Here is a 15,742-nt window from a genome sequence, read left to right as displayed (position 1 = left end):
TTGGTTTGTTTTTTTATTTCAGACAAGCCTTCTCTCACATACTCAGATAACTCTCCCACCTTCTCTTTTGAGCTAGTTAACGCTAGAGTTATAGAGTTAACCATATAATCTCCAAACAAACAAGAAAGCAAAATTTGTATCCCCATATAATACACAACTGTCTATAAAAGCAGAGTCCATGCATACAACCCATATAAACAAAGTCCAAGTCTTTATTCCTTGTTTATTTCCCTCTCTCCTTCCTTTCCCCTAAATGGAAGCCAAATCCTGCAAAGCTTTGGGGCTTTCACCTCCCCTGGAACAGAGACACCAGTTAAAAACTTTGCATCACATTGTTCTGAAGAGAGTAAAAACAGATCTTACTTGCAATAGGAACTCCATTCGATAACCAGCTTATACTGGGTTTGGGTTTGCCATTAGCTCTGCAAATCAAGGAACCACTTTCTCCAGGAGACAATACAAGGTTTGTGGGCTCTCTTATCCAGTAAGGTGCAGCTGAATTTAAAGAGAACAGAACAACCATCTGTATATCTTTTAGTGTGTGTGTGTGTGTGTGTGTGTGTGTGTGTGTGTGGTGGCATACAATATTACACAGATTGACTCAAATAGTTATGGTGGAAAAATTCTGGCTGTCTAGGGAACAAAGTTGATAGAATGTTTGCAGTGCACATCCTGAGAGAGAAGGGAACATTGTCTATTTGGATGGGATAATTAAAACTTGCAGAGAACCTACAAACAAAAGTTTTTGGAGTATTTTGTTAAGAGTACTGTAGCCCAAAAAGAAATCAGAAGGAGTAGAAAAGCCAAGAGTCAAGGAGCCCAGAGCAAAGGTAGCTGATGGAATTTAGGGACAGCAACATGAGGAAAGGGTAGATGAAGCCAATACATTAAGATCAGGAAGGAGGTCTGAATGTCACATTGAAGTAAGCTAATCAGTAAAATCTTCACTTGCAGACTTCTTGTAACAAGTCTATTGGGCTGCATATTGCATATAATATCTTTATTCCACATTATATATTAACAAAGTACAGTATTCGATTGTATTCAGGGAAGTGCTGGTGAAATGGGGATGGGTTGGCAGAAGGTAATTTTCTCTGCCACCTCCAGAAAGCCCCTTCTGAGGATTGAGGTACCCTCTCTGAAAGGGGTAGGCTATGGCTAGGGGTGCCGAGGGAAATAATAAAAAATCAGCAGATGAATCTTCTGCTAATCCCCTCCCAACCATGAATATCTGCATCCAAGTGATTTTGTTATTCATTTACTTAAATAGATGTGTTAGTTGCTTTTCAAAATGCTTTTTTTTTCAAAGGCAGCATACAGTATACAATAAAATCAGTTAAAATATATTATGCAATATTAAAACAATAATAATGAGGTAGGACAACAAGGGCCTCGGCAGAACTCTGAGAGAAAAATCCCCCAGAAAATTCAAGAAAGATTCTGGATCTATCAGGCTCTGAGAGGATTGTCCTCTACACATGCTGGGGCTACAAGTTGTCCAAAGATCAGACTGAATCAGGTACAATCTGCTCCACTACCCATTTGTCCTCATTGTACTGATTTTGGCAGACTTGAAATTCTGCTGAAGGAGAATTTTGGGTGATTAGACCTGAGACTGATCAGAATCTGCCTCAATTTATCCAGCGGATTCCAAAATGTCTTTAGGATATACAAGTCATTTTCAGTGTGCAGGGAGGGCTTTACCACACTGTGTGAGGTCTATGGCATTACAGTATTGGCCACCATGAAGTGCTGTAAACATACCCAGCAAGGTATAGTTAATACACCGTAGTATATTTCTCATTTCGACATGTGGGTGGGTTTCAGTGTAGAAATCTAGTTCAAACAAACCTTTCATGTATTAAAACCCATCTGATGCCACCCCTCTGAACTAAAAAAATTACATGTTATGTTAAGAAAAGTTTTACCTTTGACAGTGACTGTTATAACATGGTGAGCAGAACCCAAAAGATTTGATGCAATGCATTTATATTTTCCAGAGTCAGCTTCAGAAATGTCTATTATTTTCAGGGTTTTATGAAAATTATCCAAAAAAGTTCTGTTGGCAGGAAGCTCACCGCCTTCTTTAATCCAGCGAATAAGTGGCGTAGGTCTGATGAAAAACAAACAAAGCAACAGCAGTTGAGATTAAAGTGATTGGCAGAAGGAGCACAATATTCCAACTCTCATGTGCTAACAGAATTCTGTGCTAACAGAATTCCCTTCAAATTTCCACAGTGGGCTTTAGGTTGCTATGGACAGATAGGTAACCAGCAAATTTTACAGATACAGCCAAAAATAATACGTAACTTGAAAAAGAAAAAGACTAACTCATTCTTGGTAGATGGACAATGGAAAAAAGAGGTAGAGATAAGCAGAATATGTACATTTAGAATATCTCTTTTATAAAAGGCTGAAATTTAGGATTCTTGCACTACAATTCACTACGTGTCACTGGTACAAAAGGAAAACAAATTTGCTAAATATTTGCTGAGCAGAGCCCATGCTGATAGGGCAGGAAAGGAATGAGAGAAAGAGTGAATACTACAAGCGAATGACAGTTGTAGGAGGTAAAGAAGCAACCAGTGATCTATAAAAGCAAGCAAGTTATGGAATTATCTCCTGCGCTTGCCAAAGTGTTGTTTGCCAGGTGTTGGACCTTTGAACTGATGGGTTTTACCCCAGAGTCTCTGCTATGACCCTTGTGTTGTGGGAAGAGGAAGAATAAAAACCTTACTGCTGCTTGAATGTCTGCTTTAGGAAGACACACTCAAGACAACTTGGTAAATTAGAGCAAAGAGGTACGGTATTCCCTTATAGAGTCTCTGGAAATTCTGGGGAAAGTCTGTCTTCTATTGGTTGGACAAGGAAACAACAAATTGTGAAATAGCTGTGAGAAAGAGAAGGGAAAGAGCAAGCATCTCAGCTGTCTCCCTTTCTCTGTGTGTGCACACTGCCAAACTAATCAACAATCGAACATTTAAACATAATAATACTGCAAAAGGAAAACAGTGTAAAGATATAGAAGTGAGATGCGCTTAGCATTTCTGCATTTACGTTGCATGTTTCAAATGTCAACTCACAATCCTTCTGCAATGCACTCCAGCAAAAGGGTGTTTCCTCTTAGCTCTGTTTTGCTACTTGTACTTCCAGTGGGTAGCAGAAGAGTTGGGCGCCTTTCAGGAGATAACCTGTCTAAAAGAAAAGAAAGATGTATTTAGAAGTATTAATAATTTGAATGTAATTTCAAGGCTACAGTAAAACTAATCCTTTCCATAAATGCATGCTGTATCTAATATTGACCGTCAATACTGTAATTCATACAAACTGGGATTTTTTAACCCTTCTTGCTCTGCCTCGTTTAACTACTTTGCAAAACTCTGCCTTAAAATTTGGAAAATTCCTGTAAGGGGTAAGCATTTCACTTAGGAACTAAAATCTTTTGAAAGAAATCCACCCACCAAATAAATTAGTGCTTTATTTTTTTGACACTAAAGAATAACATAAGTTTCCCTGGGAACATCATTGTTGGTGAAATAACAAATTCTTAAATAAATAATAGTGCTGTGAAGAGCTACTGTAAGTGATCAGAGTTTTCCACTTGAAATGATAGAAGTAAATTATACGTTTTCTACTGAAATCTTTTCTGTTGGCTTAGAAGCTTATCTTGTGAATTCTATCCTTTTTATTACAATTTCTGTTTGAAATTCTTCTGGGAAATTAGTCAACATTCATCTGTGTAGATATGAGCAATATCTGGCTTACATTCAATGGGACTCCAAAAGGTTATAAGTAAACAGGAGTGGAATCAGGGTGTATTGTCATTGAAAATAAAAATGTTTTTAGGCAACTTTAACTGCTTTTGCTTTCCCAAAAGATCTTGGTCAAACTGCAGTTTGGTCCAGTGTTGAAAATTCTCTTAGAGATCCCCAACATACCATTTCTTCTCCCCAACCTTTTCACACACACCTGCACCTACCTATATCACAGAACTATGACCCTTACCATTCCCTGGGAACAGGAAATGACTATAAACTGGTTTAAGTTTGTAGTGTAGACAGGTCCAGGGAGACAGTGAGATCATAGAATAAGAAGTAAGCCATTAACTTTCAACGCATAGCTTTCAGTCCAGATCACCAGGTTCTCCCATGTGTGCACTGACTATTCCCTGTTCTCTTCAATAGAACTCTGTGTGCTTAAAAGAGGTGCATGCATTGAATTTCCACTCTTATAATGGGGAAATCCTCAAGTGCACAAGGAGCCACTTCTATCTCCACATGCTTTCAAATAACTTGCAAATAGGATACAAAGCAAAAATATTCAAATTAATTCTTATTTTATGAAAAAATGAAGGACAAGGTCCATCAGCCAGTTACCTACTAGCATGTACCAATTACATTTTCCTGACCTTTAAATACATCAGAGTATGACTCTCTAGGACTAAATTGTCATTGAAGGGTAGCATGCTCAAACATGCAGCTCTTTCACCACCACCCTCCTTTTCACTCTACAGAAGCAGGATGCAACAGTAATGCACTCCTCAGCTCATCTTGGATCTGGGAGGTTCTCACATCCAAGCGATAAACAGCAGCAATACGGATGACCATGTCACTGCATAGATGTAGGCACTTATTTTGCTAATGCTTACTTTGGTTTGGATATAGCATCAATTGATTTGCTCTCGGCTTCTACTGGGGTAGGTGGAGAGGTTGTGGCACTTAGGGAAAAAGGGCTGCTGCTGCCTGCCTTGAATCTGAGCAATGGTAGGAGATGGTGGTACTTCACTTGCTTAAGTGAGAATAAAAAAGGGAAATACATCAGCCACTAGAATTATATTATGCTGATGGACTGAGTCCCTGTAATATATGCCATTAGCCCTTGGAAAGTTTGTGTGAAGTGGATCATATATGCATCCTTGAGAAATTCAACAATGTGGTCAAATCCATAATCATAAAGCCATGTTTATAGTTGATAAAATTGCTACCTCTGTGAAGGATTGAAAATAAAATAAAATAAAAAGAAAATAGCAAATGAACATTAGGGCATGGATGCTTCAAACATGCTAGACATGTATTCTTTCTAACACAGATGTATTAAGTGGTTAGCACTTAAACTGCATATTCAGTGAGATATTAAGCAGGATGAGCAACAGTTAATTGTTTATGGCTTTTTCCTTAGTATACAGTGTGTGCTACGGACTGGTCTCAGTGATAATGAATTATCAGCTAACATAAAGGGGAAAGTTATAGAGTGCATGAACATTAACAAGCCTGCTATATTGATTCATTTGCCAAAAGGAAAAAAAATCATGTTTGCATGCAAATGTTCTGCCATTACTTCTAAATTATAATCAATTAGAGCACTCATCCTGTGCAATTTATTTTATGGTCACCAGTAGATATAGATATTAGAATTGTAAGGGCAGTAAAGTTAAGCAGCCATGGAGTGGTTAGTTAACTAAATTCTACAATGAAAGGAGTAATGCAGGAGTGGATCTCTAAAACTCACCACCATAAAAATCAGAGTCACTCATATTAGCAGTTATAGTTTCATTCAATGAATCCACTGAAATAAATAGAATATCATGAAGAATGCAACCAGGAAGCAGTAAATATGGGCTTTAGAAGTTAATCTATCTATCTACTGAAGCTGATCAATTTGAACAGAAATAAACATTTATTTCATTGTAATATCCAGGTCTGCAATTGCTTTTGCATAAGACAGAAAATATTTGGTAATTGTCACACAGAAGCATCTGAGTGTGCAACATACAGAAAATCTTGTTACCAGGCTGTTTTCAAACTTAGGCTGTATTCCAGCAAACAGATTGTCTAAACTAGCATTGACTAGTTCAATGCAATTTAGGCACCCTAGGTACTTAACAGTACATATTTTTATTGCACCACATAATTTTACAAAGCTCTAGTAAAAATATACTGGAAGTCATTTTTAATGTTCTGAAGGTGTATTAATTTAAACCACGTGTTCTAAGAAAGGTACATTCCAGCAAGAAAAGTTTGTTATACACTTACGTAACATATACTTCTGTCAAATGTAATTTAGCTATACAATAGCTTACAAAATTCACACCTACCTGGTTCAACTTTTAAAGAAATGGGTTGCTTCTGTTGTATAGTTTGAGTGTGGTTAAATCTCGCATAGCATATGTAATCATCACGGCTATCTTCTGGCTTTACATTAGAAAAATAAAGGTCTCCATTTAGACTCTGGGAAACTCTATTATTTTGAGGCAGCTTTTGAAAAGCTGTAGGGAAGAAAAGAAAAGAAATTGTGTCATTAAACAATGAAGGGCTACTTTAGGTACGTGAAGTAGACATTCTCCTGTTGCTGCCTGCCTCAGTGCCTCTGACAAAGATTCTAGTGTTTAGAAAGGTTCATATGAACCTGCCTTTCTAATGCCTGGGTCCCAATTCATAGAGGGCTTTAAAGATTAAAATCAGCACTCTGAATTGCATGCTGAAATGAATTTAGAAGCCCTTGAAAATGGTTTAAAACTGGTGGATGTGCCCCCTGTGGGAGAAAAACCAGTCAGTTTCCATGTGTGAGCTAACTAATAAAGGAATGCCATTCTCTTATGTCCCTGAGAAAAATGTGAGAATCAGCATATTGGTGGAACCATTATATTTATTGCAATGTAAGAAGATCTCCGAATCAAGAGTGAATTAATAAGTGAGGGCAGGTGAGTGTATTTATTAAATAGAGGGGAGTGCCCCTCTTATCCCCTGTGCAAATCAGCCGCTGTACTCAGTGGCTTCCAAGCCAACAACGGGGTATATTTCTGCTCCTTACACTAGATGAGCCTTAGGGTATAAGGACTGGGCATGTACACTATGGCCCCATGGCAGAATGTTTACCCAAGTGTACCTGCCCATCTTTTGCAAGCTTACAGCTATAAGCAATGACTCCCAGGTGCCCACAACCCTAATAATGCCTCAGGGTGGCATAGGATTATATCCTAATTTGCTTACCTGCCTGCACTAAACTCCAATGAGAGCAAAGTGACCAAATTCAACAGTAAACAATTGCCAGTCAAACCAGATTGTGTACTTGTTTAAAACAAGCCACTGCCAGATAGACTAGATTAACTAAATAAGCGAACTCATGCCAATCGCATCTGATTCTTCTAGTTACGCAAGCAAATAACAATGAGACCAGATTCATCCAACAGGGAAATGAAAATATTGCCAATCAACTGAGTCACAAAATAAATGAGCAAGCAAACATTATGTAGTGTGAAGTTGGCCAAAAAGGGAAGTCATCACTTGCCCACTTTTGGGAAATTGCTTTCAGAGTCTCCTTCGGGTAAGGAGGTAGAACAAATTCACCGCAACTAAGATCCACTCCACTGTGGATATTAAGTCTCCAAACGAGGTCATAAAACCAGATAAATCAATGCGAAATGGCTTTTTCCTGTCTTAAAAGTAGGACTGCCATGTTCTCCCCCCCCCCAACAGTAGGTATAGTCCCAGCCATAGTTCAAGAGACTATTCAACGTGTATTTACTTACTATAGTCATTTCTACTCTCTTCATACTGTTTTGCAAGGTCCATCTTTGTATCACCCCAGCCCTCCCCTGTTTTGGCCTCTCATGACTTGTAGAAAAAGCATGTCTCAGAGATACTGAGGATGATTACCAAAATGTGGGTCATCTAGATAGGCTGTTCACAGTGGTTGTGCAACTTTACTCACTGTCCCATCAAAGTGATGGGGGAAATGACATACAATGACCATGTATGAACATTATGTAATAATTTGCAACAGTATTACAGGCCAACCTATATGTCATGCTGATTCAAACCAACTACCTTGCTTTAAAAAGACAGTGAGACTGGCATATAACATCACAAGCAGAAAACTGCAACTTGAGTAGCATTATGATGTAATACAGAAATGTAGTGAACACACCCATGTCCCATCACAAAGAGCTAACTTACAAACCTAACATGAAACACTTTCCTGTTATCATGGGATTGCAAGTCATGTAGACAGTATGATGAATTTGTCCCCCTTGCCACACGAAGGTGTTCTAATTGCAGCACAGATGGAATTGCTGAAATAATTTAGTGTGAGAGATATTTATGTATTTTAAAATAAACTTACAGTTATCCATCCAAAATATTATAGGTGGTGGTAATCCAATAGGAGGCCTGCAGGGAAGTATTGCATATTGACCTTCAACTACTGTTTTGGGAACTAGTTTTTCTTTGGTCCATAAAGGAGATCCTGCAGAAAAAGGAGGAAATCAGTGTCACATGGCCTGGGCAGTGAAAACAACACAGGGATTTCAAGAAGCAAGAGAAAACAAAGCTTCATAAGACATGAACCCAATAATACATGAAATTTACAAATTTTGCATGAACATCTTTTTTACAGTATTCTTAGGGGGAAAGTTGTAAGGAACTTTATGATGTGATTTAGCTATTTCAAGGAAAAAATTAATCTTCAAATGTTCAGCAACAGGAAGAGAAACTTGCACTTTCCTGAAATGTGCATAGGAAGTTCTCAGACTATGTAATGCTGGGTATCGTAGGAAAGCAAAGCAATTAAACACTAGGATAATGGACTCCTAATTACACATTACAGGAGTAGGTAGTTACAAAAATATAGATGAATGGGAGAGCAAATTAAGTATGCCATCTTCAGCACAGTTATATATCCTTACGTTTTATTGATTTCAATACTACTTTAGTACATGTAAAGTGAATCATATGTCGTTATGCAGCATTTTGAGGCATTTGCCTGCCATGCTAGAGTGAAATGAATTAGGATCATCGGTTTACCACCTCATCCTAAACTCTTAAGAGAACATATCTGAGATGAAGACATGACTGCTTAAGGAAACAAAATTCTAACGAGACTACTTCACTGATCTATATTCCAACCTCTTTGGTCTCATTTTTAAAAACGTGCATTTCAGCAATACATATAATAAGCACAAAATATTTTGTTCTAATTGTGATGCTTTATACAATACCCAGTTCTAAACATACTGGAAAAAGAAGGGAAATCTTGCGTGCTTAACTTACTAAGAAAAACTTTGGAGAAGATGGGTAGTTTTTCATGCAGTACAGTGCTAAACTATAATATCAAATATCATTACCTTCTAATAAGATTGCTTTGATGATTAAAAAGATGTCTTTTTTAAGAAAAGAAGAAAGAAAATAATGTAATATTTATTATAAGGGTTCCTGAGAAAGAAAATTAAGTAAATAAATATGCTGACAACAAGTAGTAAGAGCTTCAAGTTTAAGAAATTTCTAATATTCAACTTACTAGATGACCGTATAACAATATTATTGGAAATTGCTGCTCCAAGTTCATTTCTTGCTGTGCACTGATAAACTCCTTCATACGTTTCTGCCTTTCCTCCATTTTCGTCATTAATAATATTTATTATAAGGGTTCCTGAGTGAGGCTTCATTCTTACCCGTACATCTTTATCGATGTCAAAATGAGTTCCATTGCGTGTCCATGAGAAGCTATCATTTGGGGTGGAAAGTTGAAGAAGTTAGTTATGGGGGGGGGCATTTGCTATCAGATAATGTATAATCTTTAGTGTATAATGTGTACTTTCGGTGAAACAAAATGTTGACAATGTTAATAAATATCCAACTAGAAAATGTGAAAAATAAACAGGTGAGACACCTATTCCAGACAAAGTGTTGCCCCAAAAGTGTTGTAGCAATTTTCATTACCTGCAATAACACTATGTCCACAGGCCTCCACAGACTTCCAAAACTCTATGCCCAATGGATATCTGGATCACAGTTATGTTCTATAAGCTTTTCCTAGCCTCTGTTTAAGAGTAAAAGTCTACTAATACGGTATATGTGTAAAGATGCTATTTGTAAAACTTGTGTTTCTTCAAGTTGCATAAATAGTTGTGCCACCTTTTTAGAAAGTTCATCATCTTCTGTCTACAGCAGGTCTGCTAAATCTCATACTATCACATCTGACAGTATGACAGTATACATCTGACAAAAATAATGGGAATGCTTTCACCAAGCCTTGATGTTGTATAGTCAGCATGCTAAAGAATACTGAGTTCTCTACTGGGGCCAGGATCAAGTCCTTACCCCATACAGCAGAAGGCAGCATTTTGGCTGTATTTCCTTCTGGTGGAAACTCGCTGCTCCTCACGGAGATATATTCTGAAAATTTCCAAGCTTGATGAGGCCTTTGGGGCAACTTCAATGGCCGCTCACTGCATCCATGGGGGCAGTGGTCGCAGCCTGTGATGGCTTGTGTATGCTCTTCTCAATAAGAACCTCTGCTCACTCAGAGATATATACAGTTCTTTATTTTACATATGTACAGGCAGCACATTACAATCATGTGTCTGAATCCTTCAGTTCAGATTCTGGGAGTGGCTTTCGCCGGCTTCTCCTCCAACAAAAATGGTGGGGAAGTTTCATGTGACGCCTTTCCCCCCTCCTCTTTAACTCTCCTCTCCAGACGGAACAGGCCGTGCTGGGGCTCTGCTTCAGCATCGGAGAGCCTTTCCGCCACCTGGCTCTCTTCCCCTTCCCCATCCATCACTTCCTGTCCACCTCCCTCTGAATGTTCCTCCTCTTCCCCGGCATTCTCTGGCAGTCCCATGACGCAGCCCCTGCGCACTCTGCCTTCGTCCCCAGCAACCAGGCCATGCTTGCTCGCTGGCCTCTTCTGAGTGAATTCCCCTTTGACAGCAGTATGGGGGAGGTGTCATTCTCTAGGTAGGACATACTTGAATAGACCAGGCATGTCCAAAGTCCGCTTGGGGGGCCTAATCTGGCCCGCTAGTTGGTTTAATCCAGCCCCTGTGGCAGTTTATTCCCTGGGGTAAAATCCTAAAAAAAAGCTCAACAACTTCAATCCTAAAAACAACTTTGGTCAGCCCTTTGGTCGGCCCTCATGGCCATTCACTTCATCAAATCTTGCCCTCTTTGAGAAAAGTTTGGACACCACTGGAATAGACCAATCGTGGACCCCCTATGGAGGGTGGTGCCTTGCAGGCTGGCCAGGCATTGGCTGTTGGCCTGTCCGAGGCATTGGGTGGAATCCTAGTCTTCAGATGCTGGGTGAAGTGGTGCATCAGAAGAGTTTGGATTTGATATCCTGCTTTATCACTACCCAAAGGAGTCTCAAAGCAGCTAACATTCTCCTTTCCCTTCCTCCCCCACAACAAACACTCTGTGAGGTGAGTGGGGCTGAGAGACTTCAGAGAAGTGTGGCTAGCCCAAGGTCACCCAGCAGCTGCATGTGGAGGAGCGGAGACGCAAACCTGGTTCACCAGATTATAAGACTACTGCTCTTAACCACTACAACACACTGGCTCTCAGTGGCATAGGCAAGGTACCCCATTAGAGGGGTCACAGTGGAAATTCCTGTCCAGAAGCCAAGCATAGGGCAAATGGGCCATAGAGTTTCCAGCAGCAGCCTTGGGATGGCCAACTCAGTAGATCAACATCTTGGAGAGGCTATAATCCTGTCTTGTCCCTGCAGCAGTTCCATCCCTCCAGCAGGAGGCTGGAATGCATATACACCCGATGCCTCAGCCAAAGTTACACCTACACTTGTAATCAATAAAGTTGTGACCAATTTTTATCCAGATCATTGTCTGCTTGCATTTGTTCTGTCACACTTCACATAGTATTAGGCCAGGGAAGGGAGGCACTGTGACTGGGACCACAACTGGAAGTGCTCCACATACAAGAACAATAGCACAATTAGTACTTTGGCACCTCACAAATGCTCTTTGCATTTTTTAATGATAGAACTATGTATATGATAGGCTATTTTGCAAAGACATATAATAATAATCACAGGCATAGCATTATTTATTTTGCTGAGATTAAGTTTTTTTTTTAAAAAAAATTGGATGTATACAAAGTTAAGACAACAAAACCAGTACTTACCTAGGGGGTGGCTTTCCTTTTGCTTCACACTGTATTACAATATTCTCCCTTGGATCAACAATATAGTCTTTTGGAGACTGTTGTGTTATTGTCGGAGGCTGTGGTACTTTTTATGAAATATAATTAAAAAGTAAAAGGAAATATTCAATTATATCTTCTAAAAGAAGCACAAAACCACTTTTGTTAAAAAAAAGTTTAAAAAGAAGCAAATCACAGAAATAGTGCTGTTAACCACAAACATCTAGTGTGCTGCAATCCTGTACAAATCTGCAGGAGACTAAATTCATATGAGTTTAACGGCGAATGTTACCGTTGCATGCCTCTAGGACTACAGTTTGAGTTTATAAAACAAAATCTCTGACATTTCTTATTATAGGCAGTTGCATATGATCATCATTTCGCCAGTGTACCATGGCACCCTGGGGTGCCTTGAATGATGGTCAGGGGTGCCACAGACAACACTGGCCTCCATCCCTCTTCCCCCCTCCTCTGATGCGCTCTTGAGTCTCTGCCTCCCAAAGGCTTGCACAGCTGTTTGTTACAGCACCCTGGCTACAAGCTCCCTAGGCGAATGGCGCCTCTGGGGCTGGTCAAGGGGTGCTTCCCAGGCCCCTTTGGGGCAGTGTGAGGAGACAGTTCTCTTTGGGGTGTAGGGGGGACAGCTCAGAGACCAGGGGCGGCAGCAGCAGCTGCCCAGAGGACTCCCAAGGAGAGAGGAGAGGCGAAGAGGCTGAGGGAACACTCCACAATGGAGGGTGTTTGAAAAAGGGTGAGAGGCTGCCAGCTCTGCAGTCATGGGGTGACATAACTGGGCTCTTGAGCCCCACAGGGGTGTCACAGAAAGAATGTAGTTGGTCAAGGGAGCCATGGACACAGAAAGGTTGAAAACCTCTGCCTTACCAGACCATCACTAAAGACCTCTTTGTATGTTCTACAATAATAAATAATAATAATAAATTTTATTTCTATCCTGCCCTCCCCAGTCGAAGCCGGGCTCAGGGCGGCTAACAGCAATTATTCAACTGTATAATTAATTTATGTAGGGAAGATCCAGATTGTATCCACTGGTCTCATTTGTAATACTTTTTGGAGGAAAAAAAGGCCTAAGTATGTACAGGACAAGTTGTCACTAGTTGGCCAGATGAGCTTTCACCAGTGTGCCAATGCAAGAACACACTGTATTGCCAAGTGCTAGATTGGGTTCCCGCTACCATTTGACCTTCTCAGCAAAGGACACGTATTTGGCTTTTGACATGTGTTTTTAATATGCATTTACAACATATATTTCAAATCTGCTGATTTTGTATTTTAATTAGGCGAATCTGATTTTCTGCATATTTTTATGTATTTTTATATTTTATGTAAACTGCCTAGGGGTTTTGATGATTAACCGGTACTATATAAATCCTGTTAAATAACTAACAGGACTCGATGCCAAGGAATTTGTTCTTAAATCACAAGCGGCTATTTCTGTTTGATTAGACTGGCGTGCAAATTAATGAGAGTGAAAATAGTTTCATGTAACACCAAGAAGACTAGCATTTTTAATAGTCTGAGAACTCTTAGATCACAACTGGCTTTCTCATTACCAAAGGAAAGCCCTACTGTGAGTACATAAGCATCTGCACCTGCTTACAGAGATTATCAAGTAGCTGTTTTTGATACTGTTACTATGAAATGATCACCAAGATACCAGATTCTACATGTGAATGAGTGAGTGTGCTAATGTGACAATTTCTGTAGAGATCTTTTCTCTCTCTTTCTTATTGCAGAAAGAAATTAGGTTGATAAGTTATTTCTAGTAAGTGAACTCTTCCTGAGCGTCTGTAGGTGGCTGTCCTAATCTTTCCTTTCTACATCGTTAGCAGTACTGTATTTATATAACACAATATATGGCACATTATAAACATGTGTGATAAGATATACTAGACATCTCATTGCTGAAGATAATACTAAAAGTACTATGAACACATCTATGTCAAACAAACCTGCCTCACCAGTTCTGGCCATGCAGTGGGGATCTGATCGTTGCTTAAAATTCACCTGCACTGCAATTCATTTCCAAAGTAAAAATGGAAAGTTTTGACCAACCACCTGGCTTTGCCCTTCTAAATTTGCAGTGGAGTAAGAATGGAGAAGGGGGGTAGTCATATGGGCCCTGAATTTCTCAGCAGTCACTGCCATACTGTGGGGTGGCCATCAGATGTCAAGGAGATAAACAACTATTGGACTTTCAGAAGACATTTAAAGGCAGCCCTGCTCGGGGATGTTTTTAATGCTTGCTATCATATTGTGCTTTAATTTGCTGGAAGCCACCCAGAGTGGCTGGGGTAACCTAGTCATATGGGTGGTATATAAAATAATAATAATAATAATAATAATAATAATAATAATAATAATAATAAGTATTAATATTATTGAACCATTAAGGGCCTAGTCATGCATCACATTGAGCCACAGCTTAAATAAAATTATGGTTTAATGTGGCTGAGCATCAAAAGTCTCTATGGTTCTCCCCCCGCCTTCTTTTAGGGATATTAGGTAGGGATAGTAGGAAATTTTGTCAGAAACGAAAGTGGAAACTGCCACAATTTGCATATTAAACTGAAGACAGGAATAGAAATCATGCAAGGAAATACGAGTGGTATTTGGTAACTTTTTTTTTAGTCTGAATGTTACATAAATAATTAGGCAAATTTTGTGCTGTTTTTCGTGTTTGATTTTCACTGGAAAGCACTGAAGTTATTATATACTTAAGTATATACTATTATATACTTAAATTATATACTTAATTACATAATTAACGTTTGTTTCAGCCAACACCAGAAAGTGAGATGAATAATGTAGATTTTAGCAGAAGCCGAACAGTAGTGAAATGGAAACAGCATCGATTGTGATGAAAATGGGATGAAACCCTGCCTCTTTACATTCTGAGTTGTGGGGAAAACGAACCAGAAGCTAGTGTGTCATTGATATGAGAAATGGCACTTCTGGGTTTGACACTGTCCTAACAAACAACAATAATCCAAGCTTTGCCCTTGACTTATCTTCGTGGTATGTTAGGAGACAAACAAATCAGAAACAATGGTTTGCACATAATGGCAAAATATTCTCTGGGTTGTTTCATTTATGATATGCTGAACAGGGGTGCACCACAGGCTGTTGAAACAATAGTTTCAAGTGATGGGTGAACCACATCAAAAAGGCTGTTCTTAAAAAGGAATTGTGATGTAATGCATTCTTGTGGGAAACCATGTCTATGGAGTTTGGGAGGAACCAAATTCTAGTCGTTCATGCTTGTAAATCTAACAGCAAGAGAAAACATGAGCAAACACACAGGCTGTGTATAGATGATTTACCTGGAACTATAGGAACAGCTTTACGCTTAATGCTGACTCAACTTAATAGCCACAAAATGGTGCAATGCAAACAGGAACATTTCTCTTGGTTTCATTTTTCTAACTGCAGTCACTTCTCCTGGTCCTAACTAAATGGTGAAACTGACTAGGTCAGATTACAAGCAGAAGCTGACACAATCAATGTAACTCCTGAAACATGGGACATCACCGAAAGGGAAAGGTGGCATTGCACCTTTTTGAAAACAAAAACACATATCCTTTTGGGCACCAAAAATAAATATTTGAAAATTTAAAAGAAACCCATTCCAAAGTTGCTACCGGCTATAATTTCCACAATGCTGCTTTCCATCAATCATCTATACACGACAACATTAATAACAGCAAACAACACCACGTACAAAAATCATGTCACTTGGATTCCACACTCATTTAAAAAATATTAATATACACACACACACAGTGTAA

The 15,742-nt window shown here is 39.2% G+C and overlaps 1 protein-coding gene and 1 long non-coding RNA gene across 18 annotated transcripts in view; one reads left to right on the top strand and one right to left on the bottom strand.

Annotated features, from left to right (window-relative positions):
- Positions 1–15,742, bottom strand: part of NRCAM (neuronal cell adhesion molecule) — a 134,818-nt gene that overhangs the window by 52,709 nt on the left and 66,367 nt on the right. For 13 of the 17 annotated variants that reach the window (XR_014223813.1, XM_082239498.1, XM_082239489.1 and 10 more), the window contains 8 exons: positions 11,919–12,024; positions 9,295–9,500; positions 8,122–8,244; positions 6,095–6,265; positions 5,509–5,565; positions 3,084–3,195; positions 1,929–2,113; positions 364–495 (listed from right to left, as the gene is read on the bottom strand). Coding sequence is in view for 16 of the 17 variants with exons in the window: in XM_082239498.1 (XP_082095624.1) it covers positions 364–495; positions 1,929–2,113; positions 3,084–3,195; positions 5,509–5,565; positions 6,095–6,265; positions 8,122–8,244; positions 9,295–9,500; positions 11,919–12,024 (1,092 nt within the window). In the remaining variant the exon portion in view is untranslated. The remainder of the gene's footprint in view (positions 1–363; positions 496–1,928; positions 2,114–3,083; positions 3,196–5,508; positions 5,566–6,094; positions 6,266–8,121; positions 8,245–9,294; positions 9,501–11,918; positions 12,025–15,742) is intronic. The other 4 variants (XM_082239497.1, XM_082239490.1, XM_082239491.1 and 1 more) reach the window with 1 other exon arrangement.
- The window catches only part of LOC309541790, a 65,243-nt gene that overhangs the window by 34,273 nt on the left and 15,228 nt on the right, over positions 1–15,742 (top strand). The gene's annotated exons all lie outside the window — the stretch shown is intronic.

This window comes from Podarcis vaucheri, assembly GCF_965113315.1.
Source record: "Podarcis vaucheri genome assembly, chromosome: 10".
Classification (NCBI taxonomy): Eukaryota; Metazoa; Chordata; class Lepidosauria; order Squamata; family Lacertidae; genus Podarcis; species Podarcis vaucheri.
This window is presented reverse-complemented; position numbering and strand designations above follow the sequence as displayed.